At 37.3% G+C, this 25313-nt stretch overlaps 3 protein-coding genes across 4 annotated transcripts; 2 read left to right on the top strand and 1 right to left on the bottom strand.

Annotated features, from left to right (window-relative positions):
* Nucleotides 1-1046: 1046 nt before the first annotated feature.
* On the top strand, nt 1047-10626 carry rassf6 (Ras association domain family member 6). Of its 2 annotated transcripts, XM_041810573.1 has the most exons (11): nt 1047-1159; nt 3808-3870; nt 4120-4198; nt 4484-4644; nt 6859-6953; nt 7064-7263; nt 7372-7473; nt 9152-9203; nt 9308-9426; nt 9998-10095; nt 10489-10626. In XM_041810573.1, the coding sequence occupies exons 2-11, from the start codon at nt 3812-3814 to the stop codon at nt 10562-10564; spliced, it is 1041 nt and encodes a 346-aa protein (XP_041666507.1). In that variant the 5' UTR covers nt 1047-1159; nt 3808-3811; the 3' UTR covers nt 10565-10626. The 2 variants fall into 2 exon arrangements, with proteins under 2 accessions (XP_041666507.1, XP_041666506.1); XM_041810572.1 differs by lacking the exon at nt 1047-1159 and having other exon boundaries at nt 3800-3870.
* Nucleotides 10627-12455: 1829 nt separating this feature from the next.
* Nucleotides 12456-15367, top strand: LOC121524950 (high choriolytic enzyme 1-like). The gene is made up of 8 exons (XM_041810574.1): nt 12456-12648; nt 13199-13217; nt 13307-13369; nt 13476-13616; nt 13738-13855; nt 13953-14131; nt 14323-14404; nt 14844-15367. The coding sequence occupies exons 1-8, from the start codon at nt 12571-12573 to the stop codon at nt 14989-14991; spliced, it is 828 nt and encodes a 275-aa protein (XP_041666508.1). The 5' UTR covers nt 12456-12570; the 3' UTR covers nt 14992-15367.
* Nucleotides 15008-19996, bottom strand: si:busm1-57f23.1 (uncharacterized protein LOC368621 homolog). The gene is made up of 5 exons (XM_041810575.1): nt 19859-19996; nt 19497-19694; nt 16189-16340; nt 15987-16088; nt 15008-15809 (listed from the first exon to the last, which is right to left on the bottom strand). The coding sequence occupies exons 2-5, from the start codon at nt 19579-19581 to the stop codon at nt 15714-15716; spliced, it is 435 nt and encodes a 144-aa protein (XP_041666509.1). The 5' UTR covers nt 19582-19694; nt 19859-19996; the 3' UTR covers nt 15008-15713.
* Between the last annotated feature and the right edge of the window lie 5317 nt (nt 19997-25313).

The raw sequence follows: 25313 nt of genomic DNA, 5'->3' as shown, positions 1-25313 counted from the left end.
TCCAACGCTTGCTCAATTAGATTGAGATCTGGGGTTCTTGGAGGCCAAGTTAACACCTTGAACCCAATGTTGTGTTTTTCCAGGGTGCCTTTTTCTACTGCTCTGCAGTCTAGCTCTGATGCTCATATGCCCCTTAAAGGCACCTCTGGAGGTGGATAGGGTTTAACATAGTCCCCCTGGCTGGACTAAAGCTTCACAGCCCCTTATGCAACAAACTGTGAGTCACTTTGTGTTCTGACACCATTCTATATGAACCTTTGACTTTCACTGCAGTTTCAGCTCAAGAAGCTCCTCTGTAGGGTTAGACCTACTTTTACATATTTTTCACATTTTCCAATTTGGGATTACATGGAACCTGCAACAATGCCATACTGTGCATAACTTTTAGGCAAGTCTTACATGTGGCGAGTGAGCCTCCAAGGGAACCATCAGGCAGGAGGGATGATTAGCACAACCCTAGCAGTGCTCCGGAAGCCATTTATTATACCAGGAGCATGAGTAGATGGGTGAGGGTGCCATCCAGCAGGTAATAGGGTTTCCCCTGGCCCTGCTGTGGATGTCCCAAGTGCCAGAAAACTGCCAGTGGTCTCCGGATAAAAGGAGATGCTGTCAAGCTTGACCTTGGCTGCCAAGCAACACACACAGACTAATGTTGACCTTGACTGTGGTAGCCCCCCCACCCCTTCCCACCCAGGGTTGTGGTGATGAATCCTTCACGTCCTACATGTCTAAGACTAATGCACATGACTGTGTACCTGATATAAGATGTTATTTTGATTAGGACAAATCTAGAAAGTTTGCTGTATTTTTCTATCTCCCTCACTCTTTCTCTTTGTCTCACTCTCCCTCTCTTTTCATATGCATATCACACACACACACACCCACCCACCCCCCCAAACACATACACACACACACACACACACACACACACACACAAAGCAGGTGAGTCATATCATGTGTCAGTCAGCCCCTCCCTCTCTAACTGCCTCAACATGTCCTACAATAATTAACCAGCTGCTGCAGTGTGCTGCATAAGCTCAACTCTAACCACATGCACTGTACTCTGGACCTATGAACTCAAACACAGCACATACACACTCAATACTTCAAACATGGAATGAACCAGCTTTATTTGTGTGGAGACTGAAAACGTGGCCAGGTAGGAGATTATGAGAGTTGTTTCAGTTTTTGAACTTGTGCTCAACTTTAAATGTAAAAATAACCATGATGAACACTGTCAAGAAATTTAAGTATTCATGAACATTGTAGTTTGATAGATTTAAAGATTGCTTTTAACTGATGATGGTGTTGATAAATGTATTTCTTAAAACGACACATCATTTGTTTTCTGAACAGAAAGTAAAACTAAACTGTGACTTTTCTATCAGGTAACAGCAAATACCATGTATTTGAATACTGAACCAGCTTTCAATACATGTACACCGAATCTGGACCTAAAAGAAGCAAGTGTCACGTAACAGGCGAAAGAGGCCTATTGAACTGAAATTGAAAAGAAAAGAGTGGAGTAATAGATATAGAGAGCAGAGGGAGGGGGAGTGACATACAGTAGAGCAATAAAGACGCTGGTGTGTCACGGTGTACAGTGGCTTTTTTCCCGTTGGCTATATTTCGGCTTACAGGTTTACAGACACCACACCTTCTTTACTGCAACCTTCTGTATATTCACGTGGCTTTATTGTTGCCACTAGTGTTACGAACTCAAGACTGGGAAAACTTCATGGTGTGACTATGTGGACTTCAGTGTAGCTCACTGGAAGTAAAGTGAGACATAGATGGCTGTACCATGGGCCTATGACAGTAAAAACTCTGAACAAATGTTTGTACTTTGCACTGATGATGCATTTTTGTTGTTTGTTTACTTTCTAAAAATCAGTGATAACCATGTGATCCTCTAGCTATTAGACCTAAACCAGCATTCTCCCATTAACACAAGCATAACACAGTCTGTTTTGAGCTTGTGATTTCTAGCATGCTATATTTATATTGTAAAGTCCATTTGATAATAGTACACCTTAAATGTTTTGCTTTGATTTTAAAGTTCCAATGATTCACAAATTACACAAACAGGCCCACACATGTAGAAAGACACACAGACAGTTAGGATGTATTTGCTCCAGGGGACTTTAAAATCTGCATGCTGAGGCTTGAGAGACACACGGCTGAGTCCTCATGTTAGTTTGAAGTACGGATAAAGAGAAATCTCTGGTTTATGCACATGATGATCCAAAAGAGCAGATTAATCCTTTCCACTGCTCCTTTCATGCACATGTCCCTATTTTTATAGTCTCTCTGCAATCCTTAGCACCTTTATTTAACTTAAACAAGTGCACTTGCCTACTTTAAAATATTTCAGCAACAAAAAGCCTGAAGTGTAATATTTGTCCTGTGCATTTTTCTTGCCTTGCAGCTGTAATTAATCTAACTAGCATGGCACTGCTCTTTCAGTTTTTTTCTGACCAAATTCTAGATAATTCTTGTTTTTTCTGATCTAATGTCAAAGAAAAGCTTCATTCATAACTGGCTTACTGATAGCCATTTTAATCAAATATATACCAAACACATGGGTGTAATTTTTTAAGTTAATTGATTAAAAGAAGCATCTTTTATATCCAAGCAATCATTTCCGTTTTTTTCTATGCACTTTAGGATTTTATGTGAAATTGGTGTTTTATTTTCCACATTTTACCTGTAACTTGTATTGTTATAAGAGGAGGTGTTGTTATTTTCATTATTACCAGTTAGGACACAAAAAAGAATAATATAATACGTGGGCAAATTGGATTTCAAGATTTTATGTTGCTTTTATTTTTTGTTTTGCTGTGCACGTGCAAAATGAGGGCAAGACATACTTTGGCTCTGCAAATGAGGGCTTTCTTGCACTCACCTGGACTGCTGAAAACTGCACCTTTAAATGTTTTTCTTCCTGTTGTAAAATGATTCATCCCTGTGCAAGTAAGCAATGTCAGTCAAAGCATGGAGTGGTGGGGCAGATGACAACTGCTGAATACCAGAGATACTTCCTGCAAGTAAACAGGCCTTTACAGAAAAACATGGACAGTCTGAAAGAAAGTGACAAAGGCAAACCGCTGTTCTACTCAAAGTCAGATAAAAATGAGTCAAAGAAGATAAAAAGTAAGCTGCTTAAAAGTAAAAAAGGAACTGCCACATAGATATTCCAACAATCTGTTCACTGGCTTATAGGATTCAGCGCCTGACCAAAGAATAAACAAACGTCTTGGTCTACACTGTCATCACTGGTTACTGGGTGGAGTACTGTTATTAAATCTCTTAGAGACAGCAACAAAAAAAGAAAGTAAAAGAGAGAAGGCACGGCCAGAGAGAGAGAGAGAGAGAGAGATAAATATAACACAAAAACTTCAAAGAGAGGGAGAGAAAGAGAGAGAGGGGGGGAAAGAGATATTTAAAGCACAGAAAGAAGAAAGACAGAGACAAAGCAACAGAAGTGAGAAGGGAGCTCTGATTTGCCATTTTGAGAAGGTAAGACTGTAATTATAGTGTCTATTTTTGGATGGACTGTTGGTTGTGAAAGTGCAGAGTGGTTAATTTTTGCGCTGTTGACAGTCCATGTTAACAGTATTGCTTGGGTCTCTAATTGGTTACATTTACAAGAGTAACAAGTATGTTGAAGTAGCATTCAACAAGTCTTAAGATTCTAGTGTTTGTCTTGCTTTATGCTCAGGGTTTAGCCACTGTGTGATCACTGAAGCTGTTTCCCTGAATGATCATTTGTTCATTTGTTTTGTCTTGGCAATGGCTGATGATAAGAGAGATGAATGAAGCAGACCTTCTCCCAGAGATCCAGGCAGGAGATGGGAGGACACTTTCCAAGTGAGTCACCTAGAGTTCTGTTTGACAGCACCTCAGTATTTGCACACATAGAAGCAACCAAACTTTAATAAACAGATATGACTGTTGTCTTGAATTGGCTTAAAAATATAGCATATGAATAAACCATGTTTTGGCCCTGAATAATAGACAAGGTTTGTGTAATTTGTGGAGTATTGTTATGTGCTGTTTGTTGCCTGAAACACAGAATATACTGTATGTAGTGATGTTTTTCTGTTGCGATCATTTCAGAGCAGAGTTTCTCTCCTTACTGAGAACCTATAACTGCTTCCTTAAAGACCAGACTCAGCTGCACCTCTGTTATTATCAGGTATTGTACAATTACATTTTAAGGATTTCCCATCATGTTTGCATCAGTTTTGCCCAGGCTTGCCTTGTTTATGCTTAAGATGCTTTCAGAACTTTGCAGTAGGTCACAGCTAATTACAACAGGGGATTTGGCCTCAAGTGTGTCAACGAACTTCAGAGAAAAAGTACACATAAAAATAACTATCTTTTAGGGCTCATACTTTTGTAAGCATACAAAGTAGGTCATGAGAATGTTAATTAAATTAATAACACCATCCAAGTGAATATGGGTCTCTTTCTGTAACAGGATGGTGATGGAGAGGTGGTGGTGGAAGGCTTTCTGAATATCTCCTGGGGAGTACGGAGGCTCATCAGGCTCAAAATACAAGATGATAAACAAATGCTGCCCTTTGCTCCTTTGATCTCCCCTGATCCTGTCAGTCCAGTCAGCCCACTTGGAAATAAGAGGTTATTTGTTCAGTTTTTGTCATACATTTTTAACACTGCAACAACATCAGGAAAATGTGAAGAAGTTTGAAACCCTTTCCCCTTTCACTTGAAAGCATAATCTGAACTGGTCTATGTTAGCATTGGTACAAGTCTTAGATTTTCCTCTACCAAACTCCATGTTAAAGATGGGAAAAAGACTCTAGAGCACACATTCTATGGCTTTTTTTTTTATCAGACACACTCATATGGCTTAAACTCTGCAATAAGTAAAACTAGTGATTTATTTAGGACCAAAGGGGATTACGCTTTATTAGGAGTTCTTCTTTACCATTTGAATTTGAACAATAACACCTAAAACTGTTACTTCTATACTTAACAAAGCACAGAAACTTAGCTTGTTTTAAAAGAAGGTAAAATTATCTGCAGTTATGAAGTTATACAACAGTTAGTTCCAAACATGAGTGCTGATACGGAAGAGCTACATCAAAGAGACTTTTTACAGTGTATCAGTCCACCTCAATATGAAGTTCTGACACTTTTTATGTGGTCTACATTTACACTAAGAAGAAAACAAACTCACACTCGAGGTTGAGATGTTTTACTGGATAGCATCATTTCTGTGATTATTTTTGGCACTTGGCCTGTGGCCTCATACAACTAAATCACAGTAGTGATTATATTCATGGGTTGTGCCCATGAATAATTTGGCAAGTCCTCTCTGCCGGTGCCAAACAGCTTATTCTGCTGTTGCCTCTCTCTTGTTTTGAGTTTCCGGTACCCCTAGGTGCTGAAAAATCAGGCGCCTGAGTGGCGTTTATTATGTTCAGCAATGCGTATAGATTCTGCCTACTGCAGGTTGGATCATAGGGTCAAAGTGTAGAGAAGACGGGGAGACCATCATGCTGATTGTTTCTCTGACAGAGTCACATCTTTTGGTGTGATGGTGTGGGGCGGAATATCCCTCAATGGAAAATGAGGCCAGTCATCATTAGAGGCAATTTCAATGCAGACATTTGGAGTTGAGCTTCTGCAACTACTGGCAATCCCATATCTCCACAGCCTGGGACCAAACTTTATCCTCTAAGATGCTTGCCATCACAGAACAGGGTGTATCAGAGACTACCTCCAGAATTTGGGAGTGGAGAGTTTGTAATGGCTTGCCAGCAGTCCTGACCTGGACCACATTGAACAGTTGTGGGATCAGCTTGGATGTGCTGTTTGTGTCAGAGTGACCAACACAACCACATTGGCCGACTTGACAAATGCTGGTTGAGGAATGGGATGCCATCCCACAGCAGTGTGAGACCAGGCTGGTGACCAGCATGATGCCAGGCTGTTGGGTATGGTTTTTCCACACGCTACTGGGCTCCTGTTTGTTAAATGAATATATTTTTATACTGCCAATATGTCATGTTTCTTCAGACTTCAATCATCCAATACACCAAACAAGAGTAAATGGCAGAATAAGCTGTTTGGCAGACTTTTCATGGACGCAACCCACATACTCAGCTTTGCTGCTCATCCCACAAATGCATGTTCTTTACAAATGTGGCACCATTAAAAAGGGAAATGAACACGCTTTCCAACAGTATAAAACTTATCGCCAAGAAGCACTGTTACAACAAAGAAATAATTTACAGTGGCATTAACTTATTATAGAAACATACTGAAACTAATGCTGATGCCTTTATGTGAACTGCAAAACAAATAACAAATAAGGCCATCAAAAGAATATTAATAACTCTGTAATTTTATTCAAGTGTTTCTCATCTTTGCCACTGAATCAGTGATGAAAATAATGTTGTAATTTCTAGGAAACATATTTATTCATTCTAAGATGCGATTTTCTCAGTCATCAGGATGTTTTTTTTTTTTCTTTTAGTTTTAGAAGCTTAGTAAAACATAAGCTGTCTGCATATAAAAGATGTATCATTTTGTTCACAGTGGTCACCAAAATGGAATTAAAGTTTATGATAAAATTCAACTTTTGGTATAATAACCGTGAATTTCAGAAAATATATTAAATTTTCCAAAAATCTGTTTTATTGCTGGAATCAATTTATCACCGAGCCATGCAAAATCATTCAAGGGATTCTCTTATGTTATTTTTTTGATTGAGAGCCACCCATTTAATATTTCATAGAAATCACTGCAGATTGATCTACCATCCTAGCTTTGTTAAGGTTATTATGACCTGCTTGGAATCTGACAATGTTTCTTCTTGTTGTTTAGGGGCATGACGCGATGGGGGGAATATGTGGATCTTCATCAGATAGATGAAATGTCTGAGACACCTCAGGATAAAGTCATCAGTAATCCTCTGCCAGGTTTATTTTCATCGAAGATCTATACCATATTTGCACATTTAGGTCCATGTTCGGATTCTTTAAATACTGGGTTGTTTTATTTCTCTGTATGTTTTCTGTGCACATCAAAGGCCCAGTTGTGTATGAGACCAGGACTCTGCGACCTGTGAGGCAGAAGAGCCACGAGCTTGAAGCCGAGTCTAACCTGTTTCGCTGTATGAGTGATGCCTCATTGGTCAAGAGGAGGAGGGGGAGGGGAAAGTCAGCAGCACAAAGAGAGAAAGAGAGACAACACCGTTTCTCTATCAATGGGCACTTCTACAACTATAAGGTAACTTTCCCCTTAACCTTCTGCTAGGTCTCCATATTGGACATACATCTTTATTCATTCCGCTTCCATCAGCACAGTAGCTTATTAGTCTCTCATTATCTTCTTCAGACCTCGGTCTTTACTCCATCCTTTGGTACTCCAACTAAAGTTCGGATCTCCAGCAGGATGACCACTGACCAGGTCATTGTACAGTTACTGAATAAATTCAAGGTGAGAGTCTGTCCAACAATGGGAGAGAACATGTTAGTGTCTAAAAGGAGTCCAATATAAGTCGCACTGAAACAGTCCTTTCAAATGTGTAATCTAAATGAATACACAGTGTGAGGTACAGCATTAATGGAATGTAAAGTGGCCCAAATTAATCCCCATAATCCCCATGAGTTGATTTTCATCAAAAAAGGGGGGTAAGAAAAGTACAACATAGGCCTCTCCCAAGAAAGTGCTAAGAACCAGAAACCTATTAGGAACTCTGTGCTTTTTAACTACAGGAACCAAGGTCAAAATTTCATTCTGGGGTAGAAATTCTACCCCTTTGCAAAGGGGCTAGAACTTAGCCCAAGAAGTATGCAAAGCTGCAGTGCTGAAGGTTCTGATTGGTAACTAAGTTGACTTTCGGATGACCACCCAGAGGATTATCATTCTGGAGGTCAGGCTACATTTCTTTTGGCCCCAGGATTAAAAAAAAAACCTCTCAGAGAAGAGACAAAACATCTTTAAGGTCATTGACAAAGTCCAGTTGGCCCCTTTTGATTAAGTTCTGGATAACCATGGCCTGGATGACTGAGAGCCAACATGAATATCCGTTAAAACTGTCGTCATATATTACAGATTGACTGTGTCTGTCCCCCGACCCAGACCCTGATACAACATGAATAAATAAAGAAGTAAATTTTAAAAAATAATATTAAAACTATAACTAAACATACAGTTTTTGCCCACACAACATAATCTGGCAATTACATTCAGTCTGTTAAAAGTTAGATCCTTAGCGTCTTGATCTTTATTTATAAATTATCACCACATAATCATTTTGATTAACTTGTCCATTTAAACCTGGCTGTGTCAGGATGCCTGATAAGCATTATCTTCCCAGGGCTTTAGACCCTAATGGAATTGCAAAAAGGGCTAGAGGAACTATTTAGCTCTATGAAGAGAAGTTCCTGGAAACTAGAGTTCTGTGTACTTTGGTCAAATAGCAGAAATAGGGATGCATAATATTATCAGGAATATGTTGGAATGGGCAGATATTGCCTTAAAGACTGAAATATCAGTACAGGTAGATATGACATTTCTGCTGATATTCACAAATGATATTTTAGCTCTAAAAATCTGCCTATATCGGCCGTATGAACCAAATAAGTTAGTGGAGTCCTAGGCCGAACCAACAGACCTAACTCAGCGGAAGTCTTTTTCTTTAAACTCATTATTCTTTACATGTTTAAGTCTGTTATGAGGACTGGAATTTGTTCATTTGTTCACCCTCAGACTTTAAATTGTGTGTCTTAAGGACTGAAGTTTTAGGTCTAAAGTACATTTAAGTATTGGTATAAAAAATCTATATTATATAATGAAACACTTTCTCCTTTAATCTTGAATTAACTGGGGAATGCATGTAATAGAGCTTAAAAAAGTTGTTTTATCTCATGAAATATTGACTTTTCGGAAATGTTAACATTACGATGAACTGAAAAGCTGATACTGTAGCTGTAGATATAAATTAATGGATCAGTTTTATTTAAAAAAGTGTCATCATATTAAGTATTTCATAAACAACCCACAGGCATTTGTGTGCATGGTTTATCATGTTGTATTTGTCTAGTTTATTTTGCTATCTCATACAGATGGTTTCATACTGATTGATTTATTGATTGTAATGTTTCTCTGACAGATCGAGAATGATCCTCAGGAGTTTGCTCTGTACTGCGTTCACCAGAGTGGAGGTATGCTTTGCTTGTTAAATCAGTGTTAAGCCATAACACTGTTCAAAACTTTTTGTCATCTAAGAAGGAAAAAAGTCCAGTAATATTTGTTGGCCTTTGTCCAGAAAAAAGGAAGCTCAGTAACAAGGACCAGCCCCTATGGGAGCGCATTCTACAGGGGCCTTCTGATGATATCATGAGGATCTTTTTAATGGACATGGATGAGGAGGAAGTCAGTGATGATGTAAGTACATCAAATCAACCCCTGAGACACCATTCTGTATATCAAACACAACCAGAAATCATTATAACTTTTTAAGTGCTTCAAAAGTAATGAAAAACTATTATTAGTTAGTTTATAGTGATTTAGTTATTAGTAAATATCTACTAATAAATAAATCAACAGATAAATGAATAAAAAAAAGATAAATATCCTACTTTTAATATGGAAGTACATGGAATTAGGGTGAGTGTTAATGTGAGTTAAAAATTTGTAATTATTCTTTTATGGGGTTTAAATAATGAAGCCAGCCTTGTTTTTTTCGGTGACAAAGCAGGATTCATATTCATTGTGAATAAAGGTTAATTTTAAAATATTTTATCGGGATTATAAATTCGGTTTAAACTCTGGATTAAGGTTTGCCCCATTTAATAATAAGTTCTTTTAAGAGTCAGTGTAACTGTAAAAATCTGTGAAGATAGAGCTTTTTAGTTGTAGTCTTTTCTCAAACTGTACTTCGTCATTACTTTGAATATTTCAGGCTGTGTTGTTTTTAACTGTTCTCATGTCTTTTTCCTCTCTCCCCTCCTCCCAGGTAGCGCAGTATCTGAACTTAGAGCTTCCTATCCTGGAGCAAGTTCTTCTTAAGCTCAGAGAGGAGGAGAACAGAGAGATTCAAAGGGTCTTCAGCAAGTCAGTATTTTGTCTTAAAGATAATTAGCATACACCGAATCCTTTGACAGTGTCTAAAATGTTAAGCTGGAAATGAAAAGAAGTTAACTTAAATATAAATCTCTCCATCCCCAACACACAATAAAGCCAGACTTTTTTCCATTAAACTCTTTATATTCTCATCATTGGCTGCAATAACCAGTTTATAATTTGTGTGTGAAAGTTCTCCTGTGTTTTATGACCTCATTTACCCAAGCACGCCTGTCTAACAGATGTGCACACACTATATCCATCTAAGAAAAAAAAAAAACCTGTAGTAACATCTGTATAACACATGATGGCGCCAATTATGTGAATGATCGTTAGTTGGTTTTGTTGCTCACCGGTGTCTGGATTTGTGTTTTTGTTTGTCAGGTACCAGCAACAGCACAGACTTCTTCTACATGTCTTGAACTGTAAGACTTCCACTCATATTGAGACCAGCGTCTGATAACACAGGACCAGTCACCCATCTCAGCACCATGGTCAGGAGTGAAGAAAGGATGTTGACAGCTCTGCAAAAGGAAATTTTAAAGCAAACTCATCAACCTTTTTTTGAACATACATACTTTTGGGGAAAAATACAAAGAAGTATGGCATTACCAGATATTTTTGTGTAGTAATGTTACCATAACTGATTTTACAAAATGAATCAAAAGTCATTTCTGCTTTATTTAACCCTGAAAACTGAAGCCACTTGCATCATTTTCCTTCGTTTTCCTTTTCCATTGTTCTTAAACTGTATATAGATATAACAAAAAATGTAAAATACTGTAAATATCTGTAAACTGGTAATTTGCTTTCATTTATATGTGGTCTCCTGTGTTTCTTAATCTTTATAGGGTTTCTGAATATGATTTAAGGTCAGTTAATTTTTCGTTAATTTGATGAAATTCACTAATATATGATACTAAAATCAAATAATCCCTGACACAAATTATACATAGGTTGAAGAATTGAATAAGGACTCTGTTTTTTATATCATGTAAGTATCTAAATAAACTGCAATTTGCAACTGTTAAAATTTCAAAGAGAAATGAAACAATAGAAGTTCATCTTTTCATAGAAGTTATATTGATAATATGATAAATAATATGATGACTGAAACACACATATCTTCCTCTTCCACCCTTACCTATTCACAAACTACATATTCATATATTAGCTTATTATTAAACAGTCATCCAGCAGCTTTACCCAGCAAGGTTGTGTCACCATTAAAAACTACTCAGGCCTTTTTTTTTCTGTTTGCTTTCCAATTTGCTTGCCTGCTGTTATCAGTTTCCTGAGTATTTTTTAAAGAGGACTTGTTTCCTTTGGCTTGTCTGTTGTTGATATGATGTCCAGGGAGTCCAGAACAGCTTGTTTTATTACTTTATCTTTTAGACACAGGGGTGAAGTTTTACTATTTAAAAACAACTATTTAAGTGTGTATATATACAGTGGGTAAACTGCCTACAAGTGGAAAGCACAGTCAGCCTAATCACAAAATAATAGTGGAGTGTATGATGAGCAAAACTGCTCAGGCTATTTAGTGGCAAACCCTTAAAAAAAAAACATACTAACCAACCAGACGGTCTCATATTTCTGAGCACTGAGTGTAACTTTCCTCTGACTTAATGAGTGACCAAATAAGGATAAGTGGTGGTTGTTTTAATGGAAGAATGGAGTTTCCATGCTAGAACAGAATCTTAAGGCCATTTAAAAATGGAAAAAGTGTAGTGTAGCATGGCTACAGTGTTGTGAAGGAAACAAACTTTGGTTGTGTGAATTTAGTTGCTGTGCTTGTAAGATTATTTCTTAACTTTTTCCAAAATACTTAAAAATAGAAAACATAGAAAGAAACTGATTTGTCTCACAGAATCATAGTGAAGAATCATGCAGTATTAAGTGTAGTTTGGATCACTGAGAAACTAACTTTACTTTCTTCATGAGTGATGCATAAAACATTATGCAACTTCAAACTTTCGTTTTGCTTCCCTGTAAAAGCTACATTTTCAGTTTAAAGAAATTCTAAACATCCTTGGCTGAATAGGTGCCACTTACGAAACTCAATGAAACAACAGCAGATTTTCTTTCTGTGTACTTTTGTAAGGTGACCTTGAGTGTCATGAAAGACGCCCTTAAATAAAATGTATTATTATAATTATCTAATTATTGATGAACTACTGACAATAAAATTGATTGTATACGTACGTCATTCTTAACAAATGAACATGGTTCACATGTTAGGGTTTTTTTTAGCTTAAATTTTCAAGTCTTGGTCTAACAGCCACCTGAGAAGGTTCAGGGAGTTTCCTGTAGGAGATTATCCTTGCATTTAAGTGTTTGTTAAGGGGGGTTTACGTTTTATCTATACAGTAAGCCTGTTTACCATCACTCCCTATTTCACTGTATAAAAGAAAGACCTCAGTCTTTGTGGTTACTGCTGGTCAGCATTCTCCATCAAACTTCAACATGAGAATGAAAAATCTTAGTCTTTTTTCTGCGTTCCTGGCTCTGCTGGTGGGACTTTCAACTCAAAAGAATTCTCGGGTAAGACATCTGCCACATAAAATGCTTCTTCCTTGTTCTTTTTTCACTCCTTTTTTAATTGACATATATTTAAAGAAAGTGAATATAAAGTGATTACATATTGACAATCTGCAGATTGCTTTAAGGATAATACTGAGCACAATGGAGAGAATGCAAAATGAGTTTATGGCATCTCTCACAAATCTGCCTTTTTAAGGAGACCTTCATTTCCAAAACAAATGCTGACTTGTGATAGGAGTGATACTATGAATGATATGGTAAATGCCTAATGGTAAATGCCATATTTCTACAACACCCTTTGAATCTTAGCTAAAAATCTACACTTCAGCCACATTTTCATTTTTTTTTATTTAAGACTAATTGTGTTGCTAAATACAAGACAAAATATCAAATATAAGTGTATTGCTGCCCAAATAGTTACAAACCTAAGTGTATATTAGAGTCTGGCATTTTTCACAAATAGTTTGATCGATGAATTACACCTAAGGGCATTTTCTAAATGTCAAGTTTATATCTTTTTTACTGGTTTCAATTGTTTGCTTCTCTGCAGGTACAACCAGATGTGGAAGGTAAAATATCTTTTTCTCACCACAGATGTTTAACACATTTTTTGCATCAGAAAAAGTCCTGTTTGCTGACCGAAACATATCAAATTTAGGCAAGCCCACCAAGGAGCCTTTTCATTTGGACATAACTTCTAAACTTCTAGAGGCAAATAAAGGTACGCTGAATTTATTCTGGAATAAAAGTGAATTTTGCATTCTCAAAAGCAAAGTATTCTGAGTAAGAATTTGTACTTTAATTACCAACATATTGTCCTCCTCCAGGGATAAACCAAAATCTACTGGAAGGTGACATTGCTCTTTCAAAGAAGAAGAATGCTATAAAATGTTGGAATGGCTCCTGCAAATGGAAGAAATCCTATAATGGACTGGTTGAAGTGCCCTACAGTCTCAGTGATTACTTCTGTAAGGCTCTATGAAATAATTGCTACAATTACAACCCACATGAAGCCAGTAAATCGGGAATATATATTTGAGTGTGCATACTCTGATGCGAATAATCTGACATTTCCCTTGTTCATCACAGATGACAGTGAAAAAGCTTTGATACAGAAAGCCATGGAAACTTTCCACAAGAAAACCTGTGTTCGCTTTGTCCCTTTTCATGGCCAGTCAGACTACCTTAGCATTGAGAGTGAAATGGGGTGAGTGCAGACAAAGAGTGGAGCTGAAGGTCAGTGAAACAGAAACATCAGCCGGTCAGGATTTAAACCTGTGTGTCTGTTCTTTATCGATCTGTAGGTGCTGGTCTACCATTGGCAGAGATGGAGGGAAACAGGTGCTTTCTCTGTCTGTGTACGGCTGTCTCGATTATGGGATCATTCAGCATGAGCTCCTCCATGCACTTGGCTTCCACCATGAGCATACAAGAAGTGACAGGGACCAGTATGTCAGGATTAACTGGGAGAACATCCCAGCAGGTGAGCTCTAAGCCCTGACACTGCTCAAAAAATATAGTATGCACACAAATTTTGCAGTGAACTGGTGATGAACTTTTTTGATTAGTATATGTTTCACTCTGTATTGGTAAAACTGAACAGTAAGAACATACATTTATATGCAACTTCAATATACAGTCACTACAACTCATTTATCCTCTGTGCATGGACAGCAAATGCCTTCAACTTCCACAAAAAGAACACCAACAACTTGAACACACCTTATGACTACTCCTCTGTTATGCATTATGGAAGGTAAGTGCCTACTTCATCATAGTGTCTTTAAATTATTTTTTATCTCTTATGTATTTTGCCAGTCATACATTCTACATTATTTAACACATTTTTGACATATTATTACTAAAAAAGAATTACATTTGCTGTATGTGTCAGCAATAGTGTGAAACAGCATATTTGAGATAAATAAAGAAGTTCAGCTGATCAAGATTTAAGGGAAATTCTCTATATATTCATCACAATAATATTACGTCACTCAGTAATAATTAAAAGTGGATCTTTAATGTAGTCTCTGTGCGCAAATTGGGTATATATTTTTTTTTCTTTCCATTTACATTTTGAGACTTTTTAAAACACAGGTTAATTACAAATGTTCCAGCACTTCAAAAGAATAGATAAAACACACTTTAATATCAGTTTTTGGTTTTATTTTGTTTATTTGATTTGTTTTCTACAGGACTGCCTTCACATCAGTGTATGGAGCAGACACCATTACTCCCATTCCAGATTCCTCTGTGCCGATTGGACAGAGGGAAGAGATGTCTGACATTGATATCCTCAGGATCAATAGGTTATACAATTGCTGTGAGTATCAAAATGCTTAGAAGCTGTTTAATGCACATTCTCCCCTAAAATGCACATTTTTTCCTGCTTTACTGAATAGCTGTTTTTTTCTGAAGAAAGAGCTATAGAAGGGTTAACTTCAAATGATATGTTAATGAAAAATATTCAGCTGATAAGGAAGATTGAAAGGTTTGAACTTGTATGCTCTGAAAACACTTAAGATAAACTCAGACTTCGTTTTTGTGGTGACTCACTGTTCATACATGTTTTTTTTTTTCAGACATTTGAGAGGAAAAAAAAGACAACGCTGCTGTAGCAAGACAACCCCAGACCACCCTGAGTGAAAATTGTAATAATTACAGTACTGCTTTTTTCCATAACAAGTCCTGCCATTTAAATAAATAATAAATGAGCCCATCTGGTCTTTACTCTTGTCTAAAAACTCCCTAAATCATATTTCACAGTGTGCCTTTCTTTTGGAATTTCTCAGCTGTGCAGTAATTTGTTGTCATGCTATAATATCAAGTGTTGTCTATGCAAAAATAGCTTATAATATCATGGAATGATAAAAAAGGAGAACAGAACACAATATAAAGTACACATTAATTTGTTCTTGATCACCTATTCTAAACTACTTTTAACAATCATGATTTGTTTTTGATGTAAATTGTCATTCATATAAAAAGCTGCAACAACAGTGTATCAAAATGCGCCAATGAAGTGAAAGCTTAAGTTTATAAACTGAAAGCATATGTATATTTATTTAAGCACTCTCCAGGTGTTTCTTGCACTTTTGTCCCACCATCTCATATTTTTGGTTGCGTAGGTTGAAAGTCATCTTGAAGTGACACTTCATGTGCTGTGTAGAAGAATAAAATAAAAATACAGCATAAGAACAGTACATTCTCAGAAATGTACCCAACTGTAAAAGAGCAAGTGCACAAGTTTAATGTAAGGCATTTAGCTAACTCTGAATATGTGGGTATGCTGTCTTAAACCGGTTAAGATTGATTAAAATAATTCGATATAAACTTACCTTTTTAACAAGACTGCAGCTGTTCAAGTCATGGTTTTCAGATTTGAGACACTTGGTTTTTCCCAGGACAGCATCAATCTTAAAGTTGATAACATTAGTCACCTAAAAAAATGAGGGAAAAGAAATTATAAATGTTGTGACACTAACATAGAACTAAAGGAAAGTTGTTTAGCATGGACTGTAGGTGCAAAATGTATGAAACCTGGCTCTGAGCAGAGGTGATGGAGATCAATTTGAAGATCTTCTTTCTATTTGAGTTTGAGTTGAACTCCTTCACAGCATGCTGAGTAGCGTCCTGAATCTCAGCTGACTCTAGATTCCTGTCATGCCAGCCACCCAGGAGAGGCACCTTTTCTAAGTGGAAATTTAACAGAGAAACAGGGTTATATTCCCTTCATTGATAATGATAAATAAGGAAACACTATAGTTAATGCACTTCTAAAGACCAATGAACAGGAGTGATACTTTGGAACACTTGCATTTAAACATGAAAAAAGATCTTGTGAAAACAAAAGCACACTTTTATGCAGGCATTGGCTCAAATTCACAGTCTTCACAGACACACTCAGCAGCCGCAAAGTGTTATTATTACTTGTGTTTCCTTTAGGGTTTTTATGCTCCTTCATCTTGAAAACTTGACATTTTAGTCCTGAGCATTACTCAAGAGCTCGGAAACTATTAGATCACCGAGACATGGACTCAGTCGGTTTTACGCTAACACTTTTTGGACTCTGCCAAACAAAGCCTCACTCACCATGAGAAGAATATAACAGGTTTCCCCCAAGATAAATAAGGAACAAGAGACCAAAAAATAGCTTTGGCTCTTGTATCCTGGGTGGGCCAACTGACTTTTGTATCACCTTCATAACATAACATACAGTGCGTGGTGAAACTAGCAATACCCATTTGACAAGAAATGTTGTTTCTGGACAATTTTCATCATCTTAAGTAATATTATGACTTGCTCTCTAGCATGACCAGGATCACCTGTGCAGTTCTGAGTTGAAGTGACTGATGTTAAAGAGGGTGCTGATATTAATGTTCCCCCTGTGGTATTTATGTGAATCAATCCTGACAGTATTTTAACCACTGGAAAATGTATTACTACTCTGGAAAAACTAAACTAAAAAAACTCCACTGGGAGTAAATTGCATTCAAAGCAGACTGTCACATTCCCTGAGACTTTGGTTACACTTAGCATTTAAACACTCCTCCTGGGGGACTGAATAACAAACCCTAAACCCTTACAACACCCTGAGATGTGAAAATGCCCATACACTGTAAAACCCAATAAGTTAACCTTACTTTAAAAAAAATCATGCAAACCAATTGCTTTAAAAAAAAACAAGTAAAAACAACTTTTTGACCTCAGTAAAATAAATCTGATATAATGGGTCACATTTACTAAAGTTTTACCTTATTTCTATCACATACTTTTATCTTGAACATTGGTGCCACTCAAGGTAGGCCATCTTAAGCGACAATAACTGAAAGGTGCATACTGGACCAGGAAATCCTCTTCTATCATATACAGTATACCATCCTCTGTATATTTTGGTTGTTCCCCACAAGCAGGACTTATCTAACTGAGTTAGTAACTTCACATATACAAAAAGTGTTTGAAGTCCAAAAGCATTCTGGCAAAACTCTGCAGATCAAGGGATGACAGTCAAATAATTTTAGTACATTTACAAAAAATACTTAAAGTGATTCAGTACTGTTTATTGAAAACTTAAAATGTGTCCAATCAACTTATAAAACATAGAGCTGAAATAGCTGTTTAGGATTTTTAAGTTAACACAACTCATATTCTTTAACAACCTAGAACTGCCTCGTCATAAAGTGCAGGACAGTGTGGTTTCTCAAGTACAGCATGTACATGAGAAACCAAACGTTGTATGGTGAATGGATGCATGGTTTCTCATCTCTACTTTATCACTACTACTTTATCAAGACGGCCAAAGTAGGAAAACAGAAGTTTATCATGCTCTGCCCACATGTGCAAAGATAAACTCGTTTTTTTATATATATGTATTACAAATATTACAAAGCTGCAGACTTCTCACAATTTACAACTCACTTTTCAGAGCAAATATGTAATTGTTGTAGTATACTAGGTCTTACCTTAGAATTTCAAAAACATCAACAGAGCAGCACAAAAGTTGAAACCACAGAAATTTGTGTTGTCCTCACTTCTGTTTACAGTGTAGGTGAACTTGGCTCAAGCACATGCTGCGACTTTTTTTCTTTTTCTGCTTGTTTGAGTGTTGCTACCCTGGTTACCACCACCTGCTGGACAGTGGTGAGAATAAGTAAACTGGCAGCCTTGCCCTTCAATTTTGGTTGTTAACTTTAAGTTTAACAGTAAATGGTTTCCTTTACCCTGCAATCAAATATTTCTTGATAAAATCCAGTAATAGGAAATATACTTGATTATCAAGGAAAGAGTGAGTCTTGTTAGCTATTAGATTTTACAGTGTATGTATTAGTAAATGTATCCACAGTCAGATTAAGGACAGCCCTCTCATACGTTGAAACACTTAACAACTGGAAGATCAATGCTGCCTACCACCATGTGAAAACAATGACACATTTGTACTTTTCAAACACTAACGATGAAAGGACTGCATAAGAGGCAGGCAAGTGAGTTCCAATCACAAGTCATCATTGGACATGAGTTGTTAATGCAAAGTGTGAAACCCATATTTAAGTGCAAAGTATAGAAAAGGCCCTGATAAGGCCAGAGTTACTATGTGATTTTTTAAAGGTAGCAGTCTGTCTCTGAAGCTAATTGCATATTAACCTCATTTGCCATACAGGCTTCTGTAAAGATATGCTCAGAAAAACACAAAGTGTGATGCTTAATTTTCCTTGATTTTTGACACTGTATGCCTGATCAGTATCAATATGAATATGAAATGAAACTTCTATCAGGAGCCACAGGTGATTGACAGATTTGGTGAATGTATTCAAAGTGACACTGTCTGACTGGTTTTACTACTTAAACCTTCCCAGCAAAGCCCTCTGGCAAATAGACCATCTGACCAATGAAGACTCTAACTGTTGGATGAGCCAAACCTTCTGACTCATTTTACCCAACTAAACAACAGCGAAGAATAAATGAGAACATACTGTACAAGCAGCACTTGGTTTTCCATGGTGTCATACTGGCTCACAGTTAAAATATCTACTCAACAGTAGGTTTCTCACTGAAGTGTTTGAGACAACAGATGAATCACTTTGTTTCTTGGCTTAGCAATATTATTTTCAAAAGTAAGAAAGTCATTAACGAATTTAAGTGTACACAAGTTTTGTCCCTTTTTTTGTCATTGTTCCTCTTTTCTGAATGATTCCAACATTGTTCACTATTTCATTTTGCTGTTTTAGAAGTGGAATATGAAAGCACAAAGTAAAACATGCAAACATTTTATCTGGCACTTTTTATCATCATATTTGAGTCACAACAACACTGATGTCCAGACATTTATTTCCATCCTTATCACTACTTACTAGTTGTGATGACTTCCTCCACAGGCAGATCTCCCATGCTCAGTTGGACCACTGATAGACATAGCACTGCCAACGGGAAAGACATTTTTCCAAGGGACTGGTGGAATATAATTCTCCAGAAAAGGACTTAACTTGAGCTGTACCGCCTGCCAAATAACTCACAGATGTTCTTCAGTATGGGGAGCAAACGGATAATATCTGTGTCCAAAGAGACAGCAAGTAAAAAGGGAGAGACATTGAAAAAAGTTAATGAAATGTGAACCTGAAGTTCTTCAGGAAAGTGCAAGAATGGCATACACAAAGGCTACAAAGAAAAAACAGGCTGACAGTTCCTTTGTTGACACTAAAAAATAGCCCCTTACCTTTGTGAACGCAGGAGCAGACGTGAGCCAGACTGGGAGAAATTGAAAGACACAGGGTAGTTGTGGTGGTGAATAGTGGTAGCAGTTCAGTATTTAAGCTCTGGTATGTTGACAAGCCAGCAAAGACCACACCCACCCACTGCCTGGCATTTACGTCATGCAGAGATTTAACAACCATCAGCGGCTTTGGAGAGAGTGTGACAGAGCGTATATGACACTGAATAGGTGGGAGGGATGGTGAAGGGTTGTGTCAAAGATGTTTCTGCCATTGTGTCTGCACTCTTCATGCCTTTCCTCTCTATGTTGTTGTAGTCATACAAGTTTGGTGCCTGTGCAGCCTGTTGGTATCTTTGAGAATCTGGTACTTCATTTGGTCAGTCATTTTAAGTGCGTACAAGGCACTTTTTGTGGATAACTGACTCAAACACTCAATATTACACATTCAGTGAGTCAGTGTGAAATCTATAATAGGCAGCAGAACTACTGTTCGAGCTACAGAAACATCCTATCCAGAACATTTATCATGTGATAGAGGGTTTGTACATTCAGAAAGCAATGAATGAACAAAAGTGTCAGCAAGTGGAACTGAGTGGAAGTAATGGCCTGCTTTTAGTCAGAGACAGACTGGCCAGCTGGATTTTGGGCCAATCCCAACTTTAGGCTGTTTGGGCCAATCAGAATGCCGCATCATTTCAATGTTAAGATATGAATTTACCACACTAAATAAAATGTTTCAATATTAATTTTCTCAGTGAAAACTATTCAGTGTAGCCTTACTTGTTTTACTTATAGTTTCTCCCATCATCTCCTCATGGGTGTAAAAGTGATCTCCCAGTGTTCTCTCTGATAGTGTTAAATCCTTGTAGGCACATGGTGATTACAATTCACATGATTTTTGTGTTCTTGTTTGGGATTTTTTTTCTTTTATAATATTAATGGCTGGATTGGTGTTTTGTGATCCCAGTCCATCCGTGATTGGTGTGCTGGCCTTCTGTACTTGACTAATACACAGGACCCATGCTAGTATTTTTTTGGATACCTATGTTGTTGCTTTCACCCATACACATCCCCTAGTAATTTTTTTGTTATTAATATTCAGGAAAAAACATAGCAAGAGAGTGGGAGGAAGCAATAACATTTTAATCTTGTGACTAGACTGTATAGCATATGTGTTTTGTTCTAGCATAGAAATAGATGCTTTATTAAACAGTATTATTATACGTTCAGTCCTTCAGTTTGTTATTTCCAGCTTTTGATGATATTATGAATATATGGAATTGCATGCAACTTTGATATGAAAGCAAAAAAGATCAGATGTAATTGAATAATTAACAGCATTTATAATGTTTGTAAAGAATATTAAGAAAGAGATGAGAAGGAGGGAATGGGTGAGAAGAAGGGCTTGCCTTCCTCTATAAGTAGCCTCTCTGAGTCTGGAGGATGCATGTAAGAAGGTAGGAGGAAGGGAGGGTACAGAAGAGGTAAGGGGGAGTAATGGTGATGGCAGAGATGAGAGGGTGGTGGAGGAAGAGGAATGACAGCTGGATTAAAGGAGGTAAGAGTCTGAGTGAAGTGAAAATGAACAGAGGGGAACTTGAGTGGAAGGAAAGAGGTGAGAAGATGGAGTAACATTTGAGAGCTGTATTTGAGGAGAGAGAGGGAAGGGTTGAGAAAGGTGAAGGAGTGAGAAAAATATATCACAAGCCTTTTCAGTCTTTTCCCTCATCTTTTCTTTCATCTTGCTTTACTTCCTTTCTTTTCTTTCATCTCATTTTCTCTTTCCTTTGTTTTTGTATTCAAATATTAAATCAGCCTTACATCCATTATCATTACTATAAATGTTAGAGCAAATCTATTAATGTTAGCAGAAGACCAACAAAAAAGGATTTTAATACAGAAATGTTGGTCTTCTGAAAAGTATGTTCATTTATGCATGTAATTGGGCTCTTTGTGCATGAATTATTGCATCAATGCGGTATGGCATGGGGACAATCAGCCTGTGGCACTGCTGAGATTTTATGGAAACCCAGGGTTGCTTTGATAACGGCTCTTCTGTGTTTTTGGGTGTGATGTCTCTCATCTTTTTCTTGGTAATAGGTCCAGCAAGTTTGCTGGCCAGTCAAGCACAGGAATATTGTGGTTATTTAACCAGCTTTTGGTAATTTTGGCAGTGTGAGCAGGTGCCAAGTCCTGCTGGAAAATGAAATCCATAAAGCTTGTCAGCAGAGGAAAGCATTAAGTGCCCTAAAATTTCCTGGTAAGCAGCTGCATTGACTTTGGACTTAGCGGATGACATAGCACCCCAAACCATCACTGACTGTAGAAACTACACACTGGACTTTAAGTACCTCGGTTTCAGTTCCTGTCTGATCTTCCTCTAAACTATGGGGCCTAGATTTTCAAATGAAATGTAAATAAATCACTTTCATCTGAAAAGAGAACTTTATACCACGGAACAATAGTCCAGTTCTAGCCCAGGAAAGCAGCAAACTGGCTGAGGGGCTGGAGCTATGGAAGAAGTGATGTTTCACACAGTTCTTATAACAGCTACTACTTGCAAAGAGCTGATTTGTGTTATATAATTGTATATATATGTTTTTTAATAGGTAAAATTATACAGTTCATTGATTTCGTTCATAAACTTGGGGGGTGATTTGCACAAATAACATTGCGCTTTGCGTTGGACATCTAGTAGGCTACTGCTAGCTTACCTCTCATACCCACCTGACACGTTTACAACGAGCTGTGGACTTGTAATCAAATAGCCTAAATTTGCACATTTGGCCATGTGAGCCTCTAAAGCTCCATGTTTATTAGTCTAACTTATTGCAACTTTGCTCTAGTTATTATCAATCTTTCTCTCTTGAGTCACAGCTTGGAGGGACTAACCACTGACAAGGTATGCGGAACCAATGTAACGTTGGTGTTTCCAGTCAAACGGTCCTCCTCACATCACCAACAACCTTCAGCGGCTCATGGCTTACCCTCCATGTAGAGGGTTCAATGACTGCAGTCTTCCCCATAACTGTGTAGCCAACTGAACCAGACAAAGAGACCATGTCAGTGCTCAGGAAACCTCTGCAGATGTTTTGAGTTAATTGGCTGATTAGAATGTGACACCATTAGTTTACCATATTGATTCTTTTTCCACAATATTTTGATTTTATGAAACACTGAATTTTGGGTTGTATAAGTTGTAAGGTATAATCACTACAATTGAAAGATATCAAAACTTTAAATATTTTACTGTGTCTAATGATTCTTATGATTTTCACTTTTTGAATTGAACTACTATATTATTTAACTACTTAATTCCCTTTAATGTTTAAGTTCTGAGCTTTGACTAGATACTGAGGAATTGATCTGTGAAATAAAATTGTTCCCTGTTGGTTATAACAACATTAGAATCTGGATCTCCAACCAGGCTGTTCAGATAAAGTCAGGCTGTTCAGAGAAAGTCATACCTTTCTTGGTTGTCTCTGTTTTACCTTGACCCAAATGGAAAGAGATATTTTTGAAGACTTTCAAAGAGCACAAAAAAATGTTTTCAAACAATATATAAATATGTCTTAAAACATAAAATATGTCAGCACTGACTGATAATAATAGCCATAATTTTATTCACAATAACCTTAACATAGATTGAGGATAATTTCATTTTACAGAAAATGAAACATATTACAGTTCAGTAATAGTTAAGAATTAGATCGAGCCAACAGAATACATTTGACTGATTTCCTGCCTGATTCTCTGGAGTTATCTTGAGGTTTCAGTTGTTTTAGTGCTTGCAGGGTGCATGCTCCACTGTCCAAGCAGCAGCACCAACTCTTATATGTAATGAACAAGAATGCACAGCAGGTGGAAGCAACACCCTGTTCACATAATGCAACAGGTTGCTGGGGTTTGATGTTTAGATATCCAGAGAAAAGCCAACAATTTTGTATTCACTTTAATAGAACTTAAACAAATATTCTATTCACACACTAATTCTTTAATGTACATTCTCCTCAATAGTCAGTGGATTGTTTAGCCACTCTCCAGTTCTTAATTAAGATAGTTATCCTTTACTGTGAACTTCCAGCATGTTTTTTTTTTTTTGTCTTGAAATAATTTTAAAATTTTGGATTTTAAGTAGGAGTAGTGAATGACAGCCATGGAACTTCATAACAAACAGTACAATGTTATAAATAGGCCCCCCTTCTGTTATCAAACATTACTATGAAAACAGTACAGAGTAGATATAAAAGAGGGGAGAGAGCCAGAGAGAAAGAGAGAGCAACTATAGGCTAAAACATGTAAACTTGTGCTTATCCATGAGAGAGAAAGAAACATGCACTAAACAAAGACCTTCTGCTGGTGTTTACTGTTCCTAATGAGACATGTTGTAACTCTTCCAAGCTGGGACTGACCGGCCAAGGTCACAGAGATGGTGCATTCATTTGTTTAAACTGGAAATCCCCCTTTGTTAATAGAATAATTGATGTCAGTGTTTTTGCCTGATGAATGGACTCGAGGCCAACTGCACTTTCAACATCTAGATTGATCTTGTCCAGTCTGTCCATTTCAAAGGTCAAAGACACTTGACAAAAAAAAAAAAAAAATACAAAAACAGAACATATTTTTTCTCTATCTTACTCTTTAAAAAAATGAATAACATGAAAACATTATGTGGGAGTGAATTTGTTAATACGTGTGCAGTTTTACATGCTTTGAGCAAGTTACTGTAGGCTACTGCCTTTCTCTTATACAGGCCCCCAGCCATCCTATGGGCTTGTATGTAACTTTGCACTTCACTATATTTTTGGGCCTTTATGAGATTAAAAAAGGAGGAATGCATGGACATGTGTCCGAAAAATGAACAACTATGGTTCGAAAAATATCAACAAAATTCACAAATGTTTCCCCTTGTGAAGCTTAAAGACAGTGTCTGATTAAACCGTTTAGACGAAAAAACTGTTATGGCCTTCAAGTAATTTTGAGGCTGTAGTATTTTTTTCAATTATGGTACACTGGTAGGTGTGTTTTTACACTCAGGTTAAGGGAAGATTAAAGGCCACTATTTTGGATAAGTTAATTTACCAAAATAGCCTGAATCTTCGAAATGACATTCACATTGTTTTTAAACATTGGCTTACGCAGCTAACACTGAGCAAACGTTCCGTCATTTTGTTTCATTCAAAATATGCTAAACCTTTATTCATGACCCCCCCCCAGCTGTATTCTCCGTGTAAAACGTCTCGGGAAAACTAATGAACACATATGAAAACGCCATGTTCCTGTCTACGTCTGTTTTTCCATGCCACATTCCTCAGACCTCAGTACTAGGATCAGTACTGATAGCTCAGCTTCCATAATCCCTTTACTGTTAGGACCCGCCCACTCAACCAGGTGATTGACAGACGGCTACCCCAACCAGGCATCAGCCGACTTGTCTGGCCTCCTTCCTCCCTTCTCC

Source organism: Cheilinus undulatus, linkage group 17 (genome assembly GCF_018320785.1).
Source record: "Cheilinus undulatus linkage group 17, ASM1832078v1, whole genome shotgun sequence".
Lineage (NCBI taxonomy): Eukaryota > Metazoa > Chordata > Actinopteri > Labriformes > Labridae > Cheilinus > Cheilinus undulatus.
This window is presented reverse-complemented; position numbering and strand designations above follow the sequence as displayed.

What these genes read in the sequence shown, in the direction of transcription:
- rassf6 (XM_041810572.1), top strand. Translation starts at nt 3,800, where the DNA reads ATGATAAGAGAGATGAATGAAGCAGACCTTCTCCCAGAGATCCAGGCA. An exon ending in AGCCCACTTGGAAATAAGAG is followed by an intron (nt 4,645 to 6,858) that starts GTTATTTGTTCA and finishes CTTGTTGTTTAG; the next exon opens with GGGCATGACGCGATGGGGGG. An exon ending in AGGAGGAAGTCAGTGATGAT is followed by an intron (nt 9,427 to 9,997) that starts GTAAGTACATCA and finishes CCCTCCTCCCAG; the next exon opens with GTAGCGCAGTATCTGAACTT.
- LOC121524950 (XM_041810574.1), top strand. Translation starts at nt 12,571, where the DNA reads ATGAGAATGAAAAATCTTAGTCTTTTTTCTGCGTTCCTGGCTCTGCTG. An exon ending in AGCATTGAGAGTGAAATGGG is followed by an intron (nt 13,856 to 13,952) that starts GTGAGTGCAGAC and finishes ATCGATCTGTAG; the next exon opens with GTGCTGGTCTACCATTGGCA. An exon ending in TCTGTTATGCATTATGGAAG is followed by an intron (nt 14,405 to 14,843) that starts GTAAGTGCCTAC and finishes TGTTTTCTACAG; the next exon opens with GACTGCCTTCACATCAGTGT.
- si:busm1-57f23.1 (XM_041810575.1), bottom strand. Translation starts at nt 19,581, where the DNA reads ATGTCTTTCCCGTTGGCAGTGCTATGTCTATCAGTGGTCCAACTGAGC. An exon ending in TCACCTCTGCTCAGAGCCAG is followed by an intron (nt 16,089 to 16,188) that starts GTTTCATACATT and finishes TCATTTTTTTAG; the next exon opens with GTGACTAATGTTATCAACTT. An exon ending in GCTGCAGTCTTGTTAAAAAG is followed by an intron (nt 15,810 to 15,986) that starts GTAAGTTTATAT and finishes TCTTCTACACAG; the next exon opens with CACATGAAGTGTCACTTCAA.